General features: G+C 41.0%; 1 protein-coding gene across 1 annotated transcript in view; it reads left to right on the top strand.

Moving 5' to 3' along the window:
* Nucleotides 1–3518: 3518 nt before the first annotated feature.
* Nucleotides 3519–19290, top strand: part of pde6a (phosphodiesterase 6A, cGMP-specific, rod, alpha) — a 49130-nt gene continuing 33358 nt past the window's right edge. The window contains exons 1-3 of the mRNA XM_067995842.1: nucleotides 3519–3986; nucleotides 14771–14923; nucleotides 17918–18007. Coding sequence (XP_067851943.1) covers nucleotides 3519–3986; nucleotides 14771–14923; nucleotides 17918–18007 — 711 coding nt within the window. The remainder of the gene's footprint in view (nucleotides 3987–14770; nucleotides 14924–17917; nucleotides 18008–19290) is intronic.

Below are 19290 nucleotides of genomic sequence, written 5' to 3'. Positions count from 1 at the left end.
AATATTCCATCACACTCCTGACTTGTGCCTTGTAGATGGTGGAAAGGCTTTGGGAAGTCAGGAGGTGAGTCACTCACCACAGAATACCCAGCCTCTGACCTGCTCTTGTAGCCACATTATTTATGTGGCTGGTCCAGCTTAGTTTCTGGTCAATGGTGACCCTCAGGATGTTGATGGTGGGGGATTCGGCGATGGTAATGCCGTTGAATATCAAGGGGAGGTGGTTAGACTCTCTCTTGTTGGAGATGGTCATTGCCTGGCACTTGTCTGGCACGAATGTTACTTGCCACTTATCAGCCCAAGCCTGGATGTTGTCCAGGTCTTGCTGCATGCGGGCACAGACTGCTTCATTATCTGAGGGGTTGTGAATGGAACAGAACACTGTGCAATCATCAGCGAACATCCCCACTTTTGACCTTATGATGGAGGGAAGGTCATTGATGAAGCAGCTGAAGATGGTTGGGTCTAGGACTCTGCCCTGAGGAACTCCTGCAATGTCCTGGGGTGGAGATGATTGACCTCCAACATCCCATGAATGAATATAAAAAAAGACTTTGCAGAATCACCAACTTCTCTCATGGCTCTTTTCTCACTTCAAACTCCTGACATGTGCTTTCCATTCAACACCTCCCCATCCTGCTTGCATCTTGCCTTTTCTTCCTTTCAGCATCTGCATAACAAGCAGGAACCCCACAATGCGCACTCTCCTTTGTAGGAGACACTCACTAACTCTTGCCACCTATTTCTGCAGGACAAAACGGTGCACAAAACAAAGGAGAGGGGTAGGAACAAGGGTGGACCAGCCAACATCATAAACCTCTCTGAGCTGGAGCAGCAAGCGTTGGAGATCTGAGGCCCCTCCACAGCTGGCAGGATAGGACATTTCGAGGCCAGGGCTTATCTGAACAGGGCCTCGGACTATTACTTGCACACTTTCATGAACCTCAGAAAAACGTATTATCACATAGCCTGACTGCATAAAGCTGCATTGTGATCGCTGTCATCTGCTACTGTCCAGCTCCTCAGTGCCATGCTAACTCTTGTCCCTTTTCTCATTCCTCTAGGTCCTTCTCCGCAGCTATAACCCCCTCCTCCTCGAAGAAGACATCTCAGAGGAGGAGAATCCTTCTGAGGAGACATCATTATGCACTACATCACTTCTAAGCACAGAGCACCCTGGCAGGGTTAGATAGTGAGTTTGAGGGGTCTGCATGTGGTCAAGTACCCAGGTACTGGTCCCTTGTACCCTGGCAGCCATCCTTTGATGTTCCTAAATGGGTGGAGAAGTAAGGGATGGCTGAGTGATGCAAGATGAAGGCATTGTAGCAGCTGCCAGCAAAACCAGTACACGCTTGCATTATCCTTCTGTGGTGGTCAAGCACCAGCTGTACATTGATGTAGTGGATGCCCTACCTGTTGACAAAAGCTGCTGGTTCATCTTCTGGCGCGCTGATAGCTACATGAATGCAGTCTATTATGTGCTGTACACGGGGGGAGCGTGCCATTGCTGCAAATCCCAGAGCTCTCTCATTCTGGCTGTCCATTGGGAAGGTAATGTACTGGTTTGCTGTGGCAAGGAGGGCATTGACCTGTTTGATGAGTTATGTACTGCAGATTGGACGTTATGGGTGATGTCCTCTGTAACAGCCTGGAAGGAGCCTGAGGTGAAAAAGTTAACGGCAGTGGTGACTTTGAAAGCCACTGGCAAAACATAGCCCCCTGGTCCAACAGGCAGCAGGTCCTGCTGCAACAGTCTATCTGGTGATGCACATTCTCCTCATGCACTGCTCCTCAGAGATATTCAAGAAACTGACTCTTGGCCTATAGATCCTGTGGGCTGGGTAAGGTCTTCTAGAAGCAGCTTCCCTTACTGCTGTCTTCTAACAGGCCCAGCTGCTGCTTGTCCTGGCTGTTGAGGCTGCTGTTGCTGCTCCTTTTCCTCCAGCTGTTCCTCCATCCAATAGAAAGAAGCAAAAACAGTATCCATGATAAGCAGTGAGTGTTTAATCAGGGAAAGTAAAGGGGAAAAAAATCAGAAAGGAGCAAACTGCAAGCTCAGAACTGCCTTGGAAATCTACTACTCACACATAGCACACAGATCCTAATGACCTTAATGCCTGCAGGTCAATACCCGTTTAAACCCATCTTCCAGTCATGTCAGTCAGTTTACCAATCCCGCTAGGTTTTACTCAGCGGGTCTGCCACTGAGCAGGACATCTGACCCTTTAAGCTGTGCAGAAATTTAAGTGCTGTAGCAGCATGTGATTTCCCACCATTAACAGGTAAGCTTCCAATTGTGGAACTCGCCTACAATATTAAAATAAGGCTGACTCCAGACTTGTGGGGTCAGTGCTCTACTGGGCTATTTTGGGACTTTGGGCTACTGGCATGGATCTTCAACTGCTGAGTGCACATAATTGAAATTCAAGCATGCACTATGCATGCTTTTATGACCATTATATTTTAAATAGTCAGAAAATCGTATGCCTGTGCCTGAACTTTTAATACGCCCTTCCAATGGACCAGGGTTACCAATAGCCACATGAAGTCATAAAATTATCCCTTTCGTGTTTGGCAAGTGTGATTCCTGTTTGTGCTCAATGGGGAAATCTACTGTGTGGTGTTCGAAGCTGTAGCTTTTGAAGCATATGGTGCTTTAATAACTTACATTGTTGTGTTGTGATTTAGTGCTTTCAATATGAATTATTTTAAAAAACATTTATAAATTAATAATTATGTAAGCACGCAACAGTTTAGATTTTTGGACTGTTGCCATTACAAGAATAACCTTGTACCTATAAGGCCTACCTACAAACTTAATCTGCAGATCAAGATGTGTTCAGACCATTATAAGTATTTAAATCAACAAGGGATCACAGGAGGATTTTTACTCCAAACCCAATCCAAATACCTGCTGTTCTCTGTTTGGTAGATGATGATTCAGGTTTTAATTGAAATAAATTGCAAGCAAAACTTGAAAATCATTCTTTACCTGGATAATGTAATATGTTCTGTAGGAATGTAAACTGCAGAGCCTGTTCCAATTTAAACAGGGTTCAGTAAAAGATTCCCTTATACTACAGGAGCTTACTACTTATTAACTGAATGGGATTTACTGTGTAAGATTTAAAAAGTTAACATACAATTGTTTTCAAATTTTTAGTATAAATAAATAAACATTAAGGATTAGTACTTAATATTCGATCTATACGATTATTCATCTCTTAAATTGAAATTTAGCTCTTTACATTTTGATTAGTTCTGGGCTTAAACATGTCATGTGATCACACCATAATCCTGATTTCACCTTCAGCACCACTGAGCAAATGCAATTGAAAGCTGTTAAGTGGCACACCTCGCCCTAGATCTGAGCAGTTGTTATTGAGCCTACTGTTTCCATAAAACATTGCTTCTCTATAAACTCTGGAATAGAAGGAATGATCATATATTATTAGCTGATTTTAGGAAATTTATTCCATTATTGTGTGTGGAAAAGGAGACAAAACGCATATTCTAAAATGAGTTCGACCAAGGAAGATGTGGAAAAGTTCCTGGACAGTAATCCTGCCTTTGCCAAGGACTACTATGACAGGAGACTGCGTTCTGTACATATTGCTGACTTGCTGGGAGCTCAACAAGCAAATGTAGATTATAGCACTTTCCGAGAGCTGAACTGTGTGGAGGAAAGTGAGATCATTTTTGAGATGGTTCGAGACATGCAGGAAATCACTACGGAGAAGACAGTGTTTAATATAATCAGGAGGCTTTCATTTCTCATACGTGCAGATCGCATGAGTTTGTTTATGTACAGAGCCAGAAATGGCACTGCTGAACTTGCCACCAGGCTGTTCAATGTTCAGAAGGATTCCATTTTAGAAGACTGTTTGGTTCCGCCAGAATGTGAAATAGTTTTTCCTCTTGACACTGGGATCATTGGTCGTGTGGCTCAGACTAAGAAAACAATAAATGTCCATGATAAAGTCGAGGTAATTGAAAGTATTTTTTAGATTCAATAATGTTCTAGCCTAATGAAGAGTAATTAAAATAATGACATAAACCATGTAGTTTATATACATATATTCTTTGTATTACAGTTTAAAATTTTGATAGAGAGAGACCCTGTTGCCAGGTGAGGGTAGGGGAATATATTGTACATCTTTTGGATGAGTTGTTAAACCGAGGCCCTGTCCGCCCTTTCAAATGGTCGTAAAAAATCCCAAGGCACTATTTTGAAAAAGTGCAGGAGAGCTTTCCCTGATGTCCTGGCCAACATTTATCCCTCAACCAACATCACTAAAAAACAGATTATCCGGTCATTATCACATTGCTGTTTGTGGGACCTTATTGTGCGTAAATTGGCTGCCGCGTTTCCTACATTGCAACAGTGATCACACTTCAAAAAGTGCTTAATTGGCTGTGAAGCACTTTGGGACATCATGAGATCGTGAAAGGTGTTGTTTAAATGCAAGTCTTTCCTTCTTTCTATTTATTTTTCAAAATGTTTATTCCCTTCAGAGCCACTGTATGCCAGTTAGCGAGAGCAGGTAAAACATCCAAATTGTGTAAAGCAATGAAGGAACATGTACGGAAGGCATACAGAGGGAGTATGAGACATAAAGAGAAGATAGGAAACAGAGGATAAAAGAGACTTACAGACCAAAGGAGAGGCTAACAGAAAGAGGGAGAGAGAAAGGGAAAGAAATAAAGTTAGAGCAGAGATATACAGAAATTATGACAAGGAAATGCATGTAGAGGCAAAAAGAGAGTGAGAAAATGAATGAGACAGAGTGGAAATCAACAAGGAAAGCAAAAAAAGTGAGAAAAAAAGAATCATGGATTGTGAGAGACACAAAGACAGTTGCAGGAAGGATAGACACAAAAAAATCTCAACAATTTCATAGAAGATCAACTAATACTGATTAAAATTTAAGCTAACGTTATATTTCCTTAGGACAAAGGTAGATGTGTTTATTTTGCAGTTAAGGAGCAATGAATTTTGAAAGGGAAAATATTTTAAAAATCTGAATATTTTTTACAGTACAATTTTGTTAACAGAAATTAATAGCTAAATTGTTATCCAAAATAGAAGTTCATCTTCTTAATGCTTGAACACATTTATTGTCTATAATGGAGATTCTGCTGGGACCAAAGGACTTGTTAAACGAGCTTCATAGTAGCATAATTTATAATAATGAAGTTTCAATAAGTATATTCACATCCCATTAAAACATCAGCACATTTTGTATCATAAAAGTGCTGAGAACTATGTCATGTCTTTTGGATTATGAAGAGCACTGTATAAATGTAAATTGTTGTGATGAAAATCTGAATAAAACTATACCCTTATTTAAAAAGGGTAGTAGGCAGAAGGCTGGAAATTATAGACCAGTTAGCCTAACATCTGTGGTAGGTAAAATTTTGGAGTCTATTATTAAGGAGACAGTAGCAGAACATTTGGATAAACATAATTTAATAGGACAAAGTCAGCATGGCTTTACGAAGGGGAAGTCATGTCTGACAAATTTGCTTGAGTTCTTTGAGGACATAACGTACAGGGTGGATAAAGGGGAACCAGTGGACGTAGTGTATTTAGACTTCCAGAAGGCATTCGACAAGGTGCCACATAAAAGATTATTGCTCAAGATAAAGAATCACTGGATTGGGGGTAATATTCTGGCATGGGTGGAGGATTGGTTATCTAACAGGAAGCAGAGAGTTGGGATAAATGGTTCATTCTCGGACTGGCAACCAGTAGCCAGTGGTGTTCCGCAGGGGTCGGTGCTGGGTCCCCAACTCTTTACAATCTATATTAACGATTTGGAGGAGGGGACCGAGTGTAACATATCAAAGTTTGCAGATGATACAAAGATGGGAGGGAAAGTAGAGAGTGAGGAGGACATAAAAAACCTACAAGGGGATATAGACAGGCTGGGTGAGTGGGTGAGTGGGCGGAGATTTGGAAAATGTGAGGTTATGCACTTTGGCAGGAAAATCAGAGAGCAAGTTATTATCTTAAAGGCGAGAAACTGGAAAGTACTGCAGTACAAAGGGATCTGGGGGTCCTAGTGCAAGAAAATCAAAAAGTTAGTATGCAGGTGCAGCAGGTGATCAAGAAGGCCAACGGAATGTTGGCATTTACTGCTAGGGGGATAGAATATAAAAACAGGGAGGTATTGCTGCAATTATATAAGGTATTGGTAAGACCGCACCTGGAATACTGCATACAGTTTTGGTCTCCATACTTAAGAAAAGACATACTTGCTCTCGAGGCAGTACAAAGAAGGTTCACTCGGTTAATCCCGGGGATGAGGGGGTGGACATATGAGGAGAGGTTGAGTAGATTGGGACTCTACTCATTGGAGTTCAGACGAATGAGAGGCGATCTTATTGAAACATATAAGATTGTGAAGGGGCTTGATCGGGTGGATGCGGTGAGGATGTTCCCAAGGATGGGTGAAACCAGAACTAGGGGGCATAATCTTAGAATAAGGGGCTGCTCTTTCAAAACTGAGATGAGGAGAAACTTCTTCACTCAGAGGGTAGTAGGTCTGTGGAATTTGCTGCCCCAGGAAGCTGTGGAAGCTACATCATTGAATAAATTTAAAACAGAAATAGACAGTTTCCTAGAAGTAAAGGGAATTAGGGATTACGGGGAGCGGGCAGGAAATTGGACATGAATTTAGATTTGAGGTTAGGATCAGATCAGCCATGATCTTATTGAATGGCGGAGCAGGCTCGAAGGGCCGATTGGCCTACTCCTGCTCCTATTTCTTATGTTCTTATATAAAGGCCTATTACAGTAGCATACTTAATTACACGAACACAGCATTAAAGACTCAAACAGAGAAGATGCAGAACATTATATTTAAATAAGTACCAACAAAAAGGTTAATTATTTTTAAACTTAATTCTCTGGAGAAATTACTTCATTCATTAAATGTTTCCCTATTCTATTTCTGTAGTTATGTAAATAGATTAAAAATATCTGTATTGATTTCTAATTTAGCACATTTGCAAAGGACAGTAATTTCTACTTGTAACTACAGATGGTCCAAAACAAATACCAAATTGGTGTCCATGCAGGTACAATATGTGACAATAATAAACCTGGACCAGTAACAATGAGGACATACAGAGCTACTATTGGACCAGTACAGCAGCACCTGTGAGCTAGATATTTTAGTTTAGTACATCTGTACATTTTCGTGTAGGTTCAACTCCACATGTAAAAGGAATATACAGTATAATGCATCACAATGTGTGTTTTTAAGAAAGCATAATGAAAATATATTCTTTACATCACTTCATACGGTTGTTAAATGAAACCTGAAATATATCTTGAAAAGAGATTATTGCACTTAATGTTTGTTAGAGAAACATAAGCACAGACATGACGGAGCTGCTGAGCTCCTTTCTCTAAATCTAGCTGCAGACTATGTATAACTAACTGTGATGCAGTACATGAAAAATACATTTGGTTTAGGAATGTAATTAGAAGACTTGCTATAGTTTACTGAAATGAGAACAAAATTTGTTACTTGAAACATATTTGGAAATGTTGTAGCCCAATCTTGTATTCAAGTTTTTGTGTTTTGGATTTATGATTGATTAGATGTTTTATGCTCCCTATATCAAGTTATATTTCAGAATTTAGATACAGCTAGTAGATAACATTATTTACAATATTTAATGCAGAAATTACCTCAAAACAATTGCTGCAAACTCTGTTTTACTAAATGAGGAATCTGGAAGGATTCAGGGAACGTGATTCCCTTGTTTGAATGAAGTGGATAATTGTACAAGTTACAATGCTTGATTTTAAGAAAAATTAGTTTTTATGGCAACAAGGCTTTATCTATCGAATAAATTCTTGAAATATATGTAAATGAAAGTATACAATTTGTACTGTTGAAATTTAAAATGTATTTTAAGTTTAACATACTACAACCATAAAACAGTACTGTAAGATTTATTTCAATAAAAAGTGAATACAATGAATTTGAATCTCACTGACAGCAATTTCCATTTTCAGTACTGGTCAGTAACAATTTTTCTGTAGAATGGAAAGATGATGGTATATGTAGGGACCTTAAAAATGTCAGCAGTCCTGAAACCAGTTAATTAGTAACAATAATAATTAGTATATAGTAGTTAGCTGTGGAACAGAAACTGCTAGAAATACACAGCAGGTCAGTCAGCAACTGTAAAGAAATAGCATAAGTTATTGATAAATCAGATCGAGGAACATTGTCTGGGGAGATTTATTTATCATGAGGATCACATTTGCATAATGTACAAGATTATATTGTTTTGATAGTTGTTACGTGAAGAATTAAGTATTAATATGAAGTCACCATACAAACTAATCCTGTCCCATTTATAACCACAAGGATTACCTTGTAGGTCATGCCCTACAGGGTGATTTAATGGAACTCCTTTGTCAGCATATTTATTTGGTTGTAAATGGTATTTTTCATAATATTTTGCATTTTATAAGCAGAAAGTCAAACTACATAATAACAGGATAAACCACATTTGTCAAGAGGGTATTTTTAAATTTATTCATTTCAAAATAAACTTTCACAAGTAAAAGAACAATGTAGTCAAAACCCATTGCATTTTTATAGCTACAAATCTAACGCTATCCATACATCTCATAAATATAATACTTATTTTATTATAGTAGCTTATTATTGTTACCCAACTTTTTAAATTGAGAGATCAGTAACTCATCATTGAATCATAGAATGTTATAGCACAGCATAGAATAAGTCATTTGGTCCAACAAGTCTGCCGGTATTTTTCTCCACAAGAGCCACCGAGTCTAATACCACTCTGCTGCTCGCTCCCTATACCCTTTAATATTTATATATTCTGAGGTATTTGGAGATAGTCACTATATTTTGGGATAGTTAGGAATATTCATTATTATTATTTTCTGTTATAATCGGGGATATTTACTTATTGTTTCTGGTGTAGTGTGGATATTCACTATCATGATTTCTTATATACTTGAGGATATTCACTATCATATTTTCAGATATAGTTGGGGGTATTTTCAATCATTTTCTAGTATCGTTGGCGATATTCACTTTTTTTGTTTTGGTTAGGGATATTTACTTACATATTTTCTGGTACAGTTGGGCATATTATCACATTTTCTGGTTTAGTTCTGTTTGTGTACGTGGGATATTTACAACATTGTTTTCCAATGTAATTGTGTATGTGCGTAGAGGAGGCATGGGTGATAATTTCAGTATTATTTTAGGGTGTTGATGTGTTTGCTGTATTTCTGGAGTACAGATGTGTTTTGGGATGACATTTACTGCATTTTGTAGGTTGTAGATATGTTTGGACAGATATTTACTGCATTTTATAAGGTAGAAGTATGTTTGTGGTAATATTTACCATATTTATGGGGGCTTGGAAGGGGGTGAGCCTGTGACGGTCGTGGCCCAATTTCCGGATCGGAATTTTGGATCCAACTTTTTTATGCCAGGAAATGAGCGCGTGAATCCCTGAATAAAAGAATATGTGGTGCCACTCGAGGCCCAGAGCCATTGCATAACATTCTCACAGACGTAACAGGATACTTTAGTATCTAACAACATGCTGTTTATAATGTTATATGTCTGACCCTATCATTGAGCATTGTCACTCCATTTTTGCAAATCAGAGCATCCAATGGAAAAATTGCCAAATGATTTAGAATTGCTTAAGATTTTGTGCAATCATTTCATGACATAACCAGAATCTGTGGTGAAGAACAGTGGAGCAAGGCAAATATTTTATGATGATCTAGTCATGTCACAACCCACACTTGACTTCATTACCAATGGGCTATGTAGTTGGATTATATTCTGTAATATTTTCCATAGTCTAATTATTCTCTTCAGTGGGGAGGTACCTCCTCAGCAATACAATTTAGGAAAAATCTCTTTACCTGCTTGAAAAATACATTCTAACAATATTACCCTCCACCTTAAGGAGACCTGACACTTTTGGGAGAATTTTAACCCTTGCTGCCTGGCCGAAACCAAGCAGAACGGATGTTAAAATCCAAGTGGTGAACCTATTGCTCTTTTCCCACCCTGCGGCCATTTTAATGCCGCTGTTTCCTTTGGCAGTTGAGGTGCCTGCCTGACTCAAGGCCTTTCAATCTTCACAAGCTTAAAGCTGGGATGTTGTTCCTGGACGTCCACTTTGGGCAGGCAGCTGGCCAGCGTAATTTTAATGGGGTCCAGCCGTTAAAATGGACCGGGCCTCACACTGCAACTCCCAGGTGATGGCCCATGAGTCCCACCTGCTTTCCACCCTGGAGTTAAAATTTCCCCTTTTGAGTTTAGTGGAAGCCCAGATATACATTCAGGTGACATCAACATGGGTTCAGTCAGTGAATGTCTCCATTGTCTCAGAGGAAATTTGATGCCTGTTCAAAGCTTTCATGTATTAAATAATTCAGTATAACTGTGTAATTCTGTGTAATTACAGGAAAGATGTGATTGCACTAGAGAGGGTACAGGGGAGATTTACGAGGATGTTGCTAGGGCTGGAGAATTTTAGCTATGAGAAAAGATTGGATAGGCTGGGGATGTTTTCTTTGGAACAAAGGAGGCTGAGGAGAGATTCAATTGAGGTGTACAAAATTATGATGGGACTAGATAAAGTGAATAGGGAGGACCTATTCCCCTTAGCAGAGGGGCCAGTGACCAGGGGCATTGGTTTAAAGTAATTGGTAGAAGGATTAAAGGGGAGCTGAGGAGAAATTTTTTCACCCAGAGGTTAGTTGGGGTCTGGAACTCACTGCCTGAAAGGATGGTAGAGGCAGAAACCCTCAAAACATTTTAAAAGTGCTTGGATGTGCACTTCAAGTGCCGTAACCTACAGGGCTACGGACTAGGTGCTGAAAAGTGGGATTAATCTGGATAGCTCTTTTTCAGCCGACATGGACATGATGGGCCGAATGGCCTCCTTCTGTGCCGTAACTTTCTATGATTCTATGAATACAACCTTGAAGCCATTTGTGGCCCACTTCCCTTCACCTGTGCCCCTCACCAGATTTGCTATTCTGTGTACCTCTGGAATCAATTCATAGCCTGACAGCTATGGAATTTTGCTCAATAGAGTCATAGAGTCATAGAGTTATACAGCACGGATAGAGGCCCTTTGGCCCATCGTGTCCGCGCCGGCCATCAAGCCCTGTCTACTCTAATCCCATATTCCAGCACTTGGTCCGTAGCCTTGTATGCTGTGGCATTTCAAGTGCTCATCCAAATGCTTCTTGAATGTTGTGAGGGTTCCTGCCTCCACAACCCTTTCAGGCAGTGAGTTCCAGACTCTAACCACCCTCTGGGTGAAAATGTTCTTTCTCAAATCCCCTCTAAACCTCCCGCCTTTTACCTTGAATCTATGTCCCCTTGTTATAGAACCCTCAACGAAGGGAAAAAGCTCCTTAGTATCCATCCTATCTGTGCCCCTCATAATTTTGTACACCTCAATCACGTCCCCCCTCAGCCTCCTCTGCTCCAAGGAAAACAAACCCAATCTTCCCAGTCTCTCTTCAAAGCTGAAGCGCTCCAGCCCTGGTAACATCCTGGTGAATCTCCTCTGCACCCTCTCCAAAGCGATCACATCCTTCCTGTAGTGTGGCGACCAGAACTGCACACAGTACTCCAGCTGTGGCCTAACCAGTGTTTTATACAGCTCCATCATAACCTCCTTGCTCTTATATTCTATGCCTCGGCTAATAAAGGCAAGTATCCCATATGCCTTCTTTACCACCTTATCTACCTGTTCCGCCGCCTTCAGGGATCTGTGAACTTGCACACCAAGATCCCTCTGACCCTCTGTCTTGCCTAGGGTCCTCCCATTCATTGTGTATTCCCTTGCCTTGTTAGTCCCTCCAAAGTGCATCACCTCGCACTTTTCCGGGTTAAATTCCATTTGCCACTGTTCCGCCCATCTGACCAACCCATCTATATCGTCCTGCAGACTGAGGCTATCCTCCTCGCTATTTACCACCCTACCAATTTTTGTATCATCAGCGAACTTACTGATCATACCTTTTACATTCATATCCAAGTCATTAATGTAGACCACAAACAGCAAAGGACCCAGCACCGATCCCTGTGGTACCCCACTGGCCACAGGCTTCCAGTCACAAAAACAACCTTCGACCATCACCCTCTGCCTTCTGCCACTAAGCCAGTTTTGTATCCAAAGTGCCAAGGCACCCTGGATTCCATGGGCTCGTACCTTCTTGACCAGTCTCCTGTGGGGGACTTTATCGAAGGCCTTACTGAAATCCATGTATACCACATCCACTGCGTTACCCTCATCCACACGCCTAGTCACCCCCTCAAAAAATTCAATCAAATTAGTCAAACATGATCTTCCCTTGACAAAGCCATCTGGGATTGAATCCCAGATTGAATCTGGGATTCAATTCTTTCTTTTCAGTTGGAGAATATAATGGAGGAAGGACTGTCCCAGTTTTCACACAAGAAGTGAAACAGCCCTATTAAAAAGGGAACTATTGGCCCTATAAACCTAGATATGACTGTTGACAATATTAGCGGATGAGCACTTAGCATGTCCGTATGTCCACTCTTTTAATGCAGGGATTACTCCATTTATTTTAAATGCTAAAGTAGTGGACAGAAGAATGTCATACAAATATATTAATCATTTGTCTGTTAATAATGCCCTCAGTAATTTCTAGGCATTTTTTTTTTGTGGAAGAAAGCTTGGCTTCCATTGGCAACTGTCCTCTATGGTTTGACTGAAATCAATAGCTCCCTATGTAGGGAATCACAGGCACAGACTGCATCGCTGCAAGGTGCAGCATTCTTGAGTATGGCCATCAACCAAGATACTGATCGGGGTGATAGCTCTTGAGAAAAGTTACCAAATTGCGCTGCTACTGAGTATCCTGCCCCTTTAATTTAAGACCGTTCAAAATTTGTATCTACTAGGGAAACATTAGTCTAATGGTTGTACTATATTTTCATAGAATCATAGAATGGTTATGGCACAGAAGGAGGCCATTCAGCCCATCGAGCCTGCGTCGGATTTTATTTAATCATGCCCAGATGTTCTAGTGGCACAATATCGAACTATCATGATTGAGCCATATGTTAGTTATGTTTTGCTTAGGACAGCAAAAACATGAATTGCAAAATAAAAGCCCAATGAAGTATTTGTAATTTAGAGATTCACTACACTTAATATATTTTTATAGTTTTTCAAATTAAATCAATGTGGATCTTCACTCAAAGTGCTGCAAATAATGAGGTACATGGGAAATATTGGGTAGTTTTAATGTTTTTTAAAACTTATTTGTTCTTGGGATGTGGGCAAGGTCAATTTATTGCCCATCCCTAGTTGCCCTGAGAAGGCGGTAGTGCGCCTTTGCCGTGAACCGCTGCAGTCCTTGCAGTGATGGTGCTTCCACAATGGTGTTTGGCATGGAATTCCATGATTCTGGCTGAACGACAATGCAGGAACGGTGATGTATGTCCAAGCCAGAATGGTGAGTGACTTGGAGGGGAACTTGGAGCTGATGGCATTTGCACAACATTGATGATCTTGTTCTTCTTAGTGGTAGAGGTATTTTAATACATTGAGGTAGGAAGTTTGCAGATGACACCAAGATTGGTGGCATTGTGGACAGTGAAGAAGGTTATCTAGGATTGCAACGGGATCTTGATAAATTGGGCCAGTGGGCCGATGAATGGCAGATGGAGTTTAATTTAGATAAATGTGAGGTGATGCATTTTGGTAGATCGAATCGGGCCAGGACCTACTCCGTTAATGGTAGGGCGTTGGGGAGAGTTATAGAACAAAGAGATCTAGGAGTACAGATTCATAGCTCCTTGAAAGTGGAGTCACAGGTGGATAGGGTGGTGAAGAAGGCATTCAGCATGCTTGGTTTCATTGGTCAGAACATTGAATGCAGGAGTTGGGATGTCTTGTTGAAGTTGTACAGGGCATTGGTGAGGCCACACTTGGAGTACTGTGTACAGTTCTGGTCACCCTATTATAGAAAGGATATTATTAAACTAGAAAGAGTGCAGAAAAGATTTACTAGGATGCTACCGGGACTTGATGGTTTGACTTACAGGGAGAGGTTAGACAGACTGGGACTTTATTCCCTGGAGAGTAGGAGGTTAAGGGGTGATCTTATAGAAGTCTATAAAATAATGAGGGGCATAGATAAGGTCGATAGTCAAAATCTTTTCCCAAAGGTAGGGGAGTCTATAACGAGGGGGCACAGATTTAAGGTGAGAGGGGAGAGATACAAAAGGATCCAGAGGGGCAATTTTTTCACTCAAAGGGTGGTGAGTGTCTGGAACGAGCTGCCAGAGGCAGTAGTAGAGGCGGGTACAATTTTGTCTTTTAAAAAGCATTTGGACAGTTACATGGGGAAGATGGGTATCGAGGGATATGGGCCAAGTGCAGGCAATTGGGACTAGCTTAGTGGTATAAACTGGGCGACATGGACATGTTGGGCCGAAGGGCCTGTTTCCATGTTGTAACTTCTATGATTCTATATGATTCTATGATAAAGTTTAGGACCTGATATAGGAATAATACTTTCTGGAAGTTTCAGTAAAAATTGAGTAATATGTTTTGAGAGTTTCCAAATTGCTGTAACTTCATTATTTGGTTGTTTAGCTTGTCACATTGGATTCACTGTTATCACCCAATGGAGTATGATCCTTGAAATGTTATACACAGTTATACTGACTGACTGCTTTCTGTTTTTTAGGACAGCAATTTCTGTGATTTTGTGGACAATCTTACAGAGTTTGAAACAAAATGTGTTCTGGCAACTCCAGTAATGAATGGAAACGATGTAGTTGCTGTTGTAATGGCTGTAAACAAAGTAGATGGACCACATTTCACCACAAAAGATGAAGAAGTAAGAATTTTCCAGCTTGTTTTGTACACATATAATGGATATTTTGAAGATTAAGGCCTTGAAATTCAACATCATTTCCAGCACTTCTTTTAGCACTGCAATGACGATTTTCTTTTTTGTGACCTAAAAATTGGGGTGAATGAAAATCCCGCTGGTTTTCTGCCCCATAATGGCTGAGGTCCAGTTTCTCTTGCTGTCTCGGGCCTTCCCACGATGCACTTACTAATGTTGTTGGAGGGTCATTTAAATCTGTATAAATAAGAATAATCGTCATTGGAGTTCTGAATACCCATGACTTGCGCCCCCAAGGCACTAAGGGTAAATACTCCTTCTTCACACTGTGCTTCCCTGGATTGTCTAGCTGTGCTTTTTTTCACCTATTCTAGAGCTGTTCCTAGGTGTAACCTGAGGGCCAGTACTATGGATGGCTACTCCTGCGGTACAAAAGGTTCATGGGACTAAAGTGGCCTTTCTATCATGGCAGCTTGATACTGGAAGGCAGCTGCTGCTGACTGAAGCTTGTGTCTCAGCAGCCAGGTGTTGCCTCCTATGCACCGCCTGCATGTTGCTCTGAGGGTGAGGGCCAAATGCTGAGAAATGGCAGCCTCATGGAGGTCTACTCCTGCCATCTCCATTCTACTGAGTCATGGATCTGTGTTCACATTGACCAGCAGGCTGGCTGGTTGTATAGCTGCTTTCAGATCCTGAAAGTCCTGAGAGAGTAGCCGCATCCTGAAAGTCCTGAGAGAGTAGCCGCATCCTGAAAGTCCTGAGAGAGTAGCCGCATCCTGAAAGTCCTGAAAGAGTAGCCACATCCTGGTCCTCGGTGTCGGAAAGCCAATATGCAGGATGCTGTCTAATCTGGTCCCCCGCTGTCACCAGGGCACCAGGCTGTGCTTCCATAGAGGTGGAGTAACTGACTGGTTCCTGACAGCTTGTGAGGTGGAGGGCTGTCACAGATTCCAGTGTAGCTGCCACATTCTTTCCTGCAATGAAAAGAAAGTTTCTCTGATATTACCACAAATGAGTCTCAGCTGTCGGTTGCCACACATCCTCAGAGAGACCTAAGTGTCTGCACATAGGTGTGATTTTCCTGGAGCATCCAACTTTTCAGGCATGTACCCATGAGACCTGGGTCCTATGAGCAGCCTACTCATCTGCCTCTGCTGGGAAGCTAGTACATCCTCACTCACTCCGCAATCCTCTAGCTCCCTTATGCTCTATGAATCATCCAATGCCACATCCTCACCTGCACTTTCTAATTCCCCCCAGATGAAATTTTCTGAGTTAATGCATGAGAGTACGAAAGCAGGTGATGGAGAGGGTGACATCAAGGGGATTGAGGCAAAGGAACATGGAGCAGGATCTTGGTCCTAAGACTGCTATGTGGCTTTGTCCTCAACATCCTCTTCCTCATTGTCATCATCTTAGTCCACCAGAAAGAATTCTGTTCCCCAACAGTTCCTTGGCCTGCTCCTCTTAAGAATGTTGCTCTCTAGGTCTGGAGTGTCCTCACTGGTCCTTTTACCTTTCCATTTTGCACAAGTTGTTCTTGTAACAAGATTGAAGGAATTAGATGAAGACTAACATTTAAGGGCTATCTCCCAGGTGGCATCAGACAGCTGATGTAATAGATCTATTAGTTTCACCCTGTTAAAGTGGAGTAAGGGGTTTTAAAGTTCTGCATGCAAGTAATTGCTGTTAGGGTTTACACATCCCATGTTAGTGACTTCTTTAACCACAGTACAGTGTGAAGTTTACAGCTAGCAATTTTAGATGATGAACAGTGTGTTGGTGCCCATGGTGCCCAAGGAGGAAAAAGGAAAGTAGCCAGTCTGTTACTGTGCTTGCCCTCGTCAGGTCACTGAACTTCTTCCGGCACTGGTCTGTAGTCCTGGGGATGAGAGACGTGGCATTCAATGCCACTGCCACCTCCCTTCACATGGCATCAAAGAGGTTTCCTCCCATGGTCACTCAGCAGTTTCTGTTGAGGAGAGCCTTTGCTGCATTTAGGAAAATAGGAATATAGGAACAGAGGTTGGCCACTCAGCCCCTCGAGCCTGTTCTGCCATTCAGTTAGATCATGACTGATCTATACCTCAACCCCATTTGCCCACCTTTGTTCCATTTCCCTTGATACTCTTACCCAACACAAATGTATTGATCTCAGTCTTGAAAATGTCAATTGACCCAGCATCCACAGCCATTTAGGGGACAGGGTTCCAGATTTTCACTACCCTTTTTGTGAAGAAAATGCTTCCCAATTTCACTCCTAAATGGCCTAGTTCTAATTTTAGGATTATGCCCTATTGTTCTGGATTTCTCCACCGGAGGAAATAGTTTCTCTGTATCTACCCTATCAGATCCCTTTTATCATTTTAAACGCCTCCGTTAGATCACCCCTCAACTTTGTAAACTCAAGGGAATATAAACCAAGTGTATGCCACCTGTCCTCATAATTTAACCCTTTAAGCCCTTGTGTCATTCTGGTAAATCTGAATTTCATCCAGGAGTGTCTGAAGGTCAGCCTCATGAAAAACTTTGGTTCTTCTACCTCTTTCCAATACCCTGCTCTTTTTTTTGGTGCCTCTGCCAGATCCTCCAGTGGAAGACGGTCTTTAAAATTGGCACAAAATCTCAGATGAGGCATCCATTACTGCTAGCTAACAGTGAGCTAACTGTGCCAAACATTTTACAACTTACCTGCTACTCCCCCAGCCAACTATTGCAATCTTCAGCAATTCTTAACTTCATAATTTCCACCCCCAACCCTAATGCACTACTTTCATGAGAGTTGCACTACTGAAATGCCAAATAGATTTGTGAATAACTTGACCCCATGTTTTACGGCAGGGTCAGCTCTAATTTATATTGGCTGATGGGAAAACATGATTTAGCAGCACAACATCGGGGCAAATGGACTTGTGGAATTTTGGGGCCTAAGTTTATAATTTTTGTTTTATTATGTTGAAAATTATTTGTTTTTAATTACAGATTTTCTTAAAGTATCTCAATTTTCTCAACTTGACACTCAAGATCTACCATCTGAGCTATCTCCATGGCTGTGAAACCAGGAAAGGGCAGGTAAAGTTAAACAAGGCTTTCTTGACAAAGGATTGGAAATCCCTATGGAAATTTCCTACAGGATGCAGGATTTAACACATTTTAGGGTTGAAACTTTGTAATATATCTGTTATAATTTTTGGCTATTATAGGACTGTTTTCTATCAATATCTTTGACAATAATTAAATTAATTCCTAAATAGTGAGTTAACACACATACGACAAGTTGGGTGAAGATTTCCTATTGTTTGCAGTGAATTTATAAACCTGCTGTCAGGGATTTCTGCTTGTCCACTCGCCAGCCCATGATTTTCCCACCATCCATTTTAATAGGGGCTGGCAAGCAGAAGCAGAAATCCCCAGCCACTGTCAGTACACAAGTCTATGATATGCTTAGCAAACAGAGGACACCGTCCTCTATGTGTCTAATGTTTGGTAATTTAGTAGTGGAAGTAATCAGAATCATAGAATGTTAGGGGGTGAAATTGGTGACCGCCAGTAGCGCGAAATGAGCTCATATCGAATTGGCAGCCCATTTTACACCGTGCCTGATTTTCTTTTCCATTGAATTCAATGGGTGTGCTGTAAAATGGGCTGCCAATTCACTATGAGCCTATTTTGCGCTACTGACGTTGAAAATTTCACCCCCTTAGAGCGTAGAAATGGCATTTGGCCCATCGAGTCTTTGTTAGTGCTTTTAGCCCCATGAACCACCCATCTAATATTACTCCTGCTTGCTGTCCATATCCTTTAATATTCTTCTTTCTCAAGCAATAAATAATTCCCTTTTAAAATTACTTATGGACTCTGCTTCGACAATGGTGTGTGGCAGAGTATGCTGCATCCTCTCGTTTAACTTTTTTGTGCTTATCTTCAATTTTTGCTCTCTTCTTACCGTCTCGCCAGCTAAAGGAAACAACCTAGCATTATTTATCCTATCATAACCCCTCATAATTTTGAAAACCTCGATTAGATTACCATTCAACCTTTTCAGCTCCAGTGAAAAAGCTCTAATGTCTCTCGTCTGTCTTCATAACTGTACCTCCCATTCCTAGTAACACCCTACTGAATTTACACTTCACCTTTTCCATTACATTTTTATCCTTCCTATAATGAGGCACCCAAAACTTTACACAATAATCCAACGGCAGCCTAATTAAAGTCTTGTAGAAGTTTAACATTACCTCCTTGCTTTTGAACCCTATGCTCTAGATACAAAACCAAGAGTTGGTTTTGAATTTTTTTTATGGTCCTATTTACTTGCACTGCCACCTTTAATGATCTGTGTACTTGTAAACCAAGGT

The sequence above is a fragment of the Heptranchias perlo genome, chromosome 14, assembly GCF_035084215.1.
Source record: "Heptranchias perlo isolate sHepPer1 chromosome 14, sHepPer1.hap1, whole genome shotgun sequence".
NCBI lineage: Eukaryota > Metazoa > Chordata > Chondrichthyes > Hexanchiformes > Hexanchidae > Heptranchias > Heptranchias perlo.
This window is presented reverse-complemented; position numbering and strand designations above follow the sequence as displayed.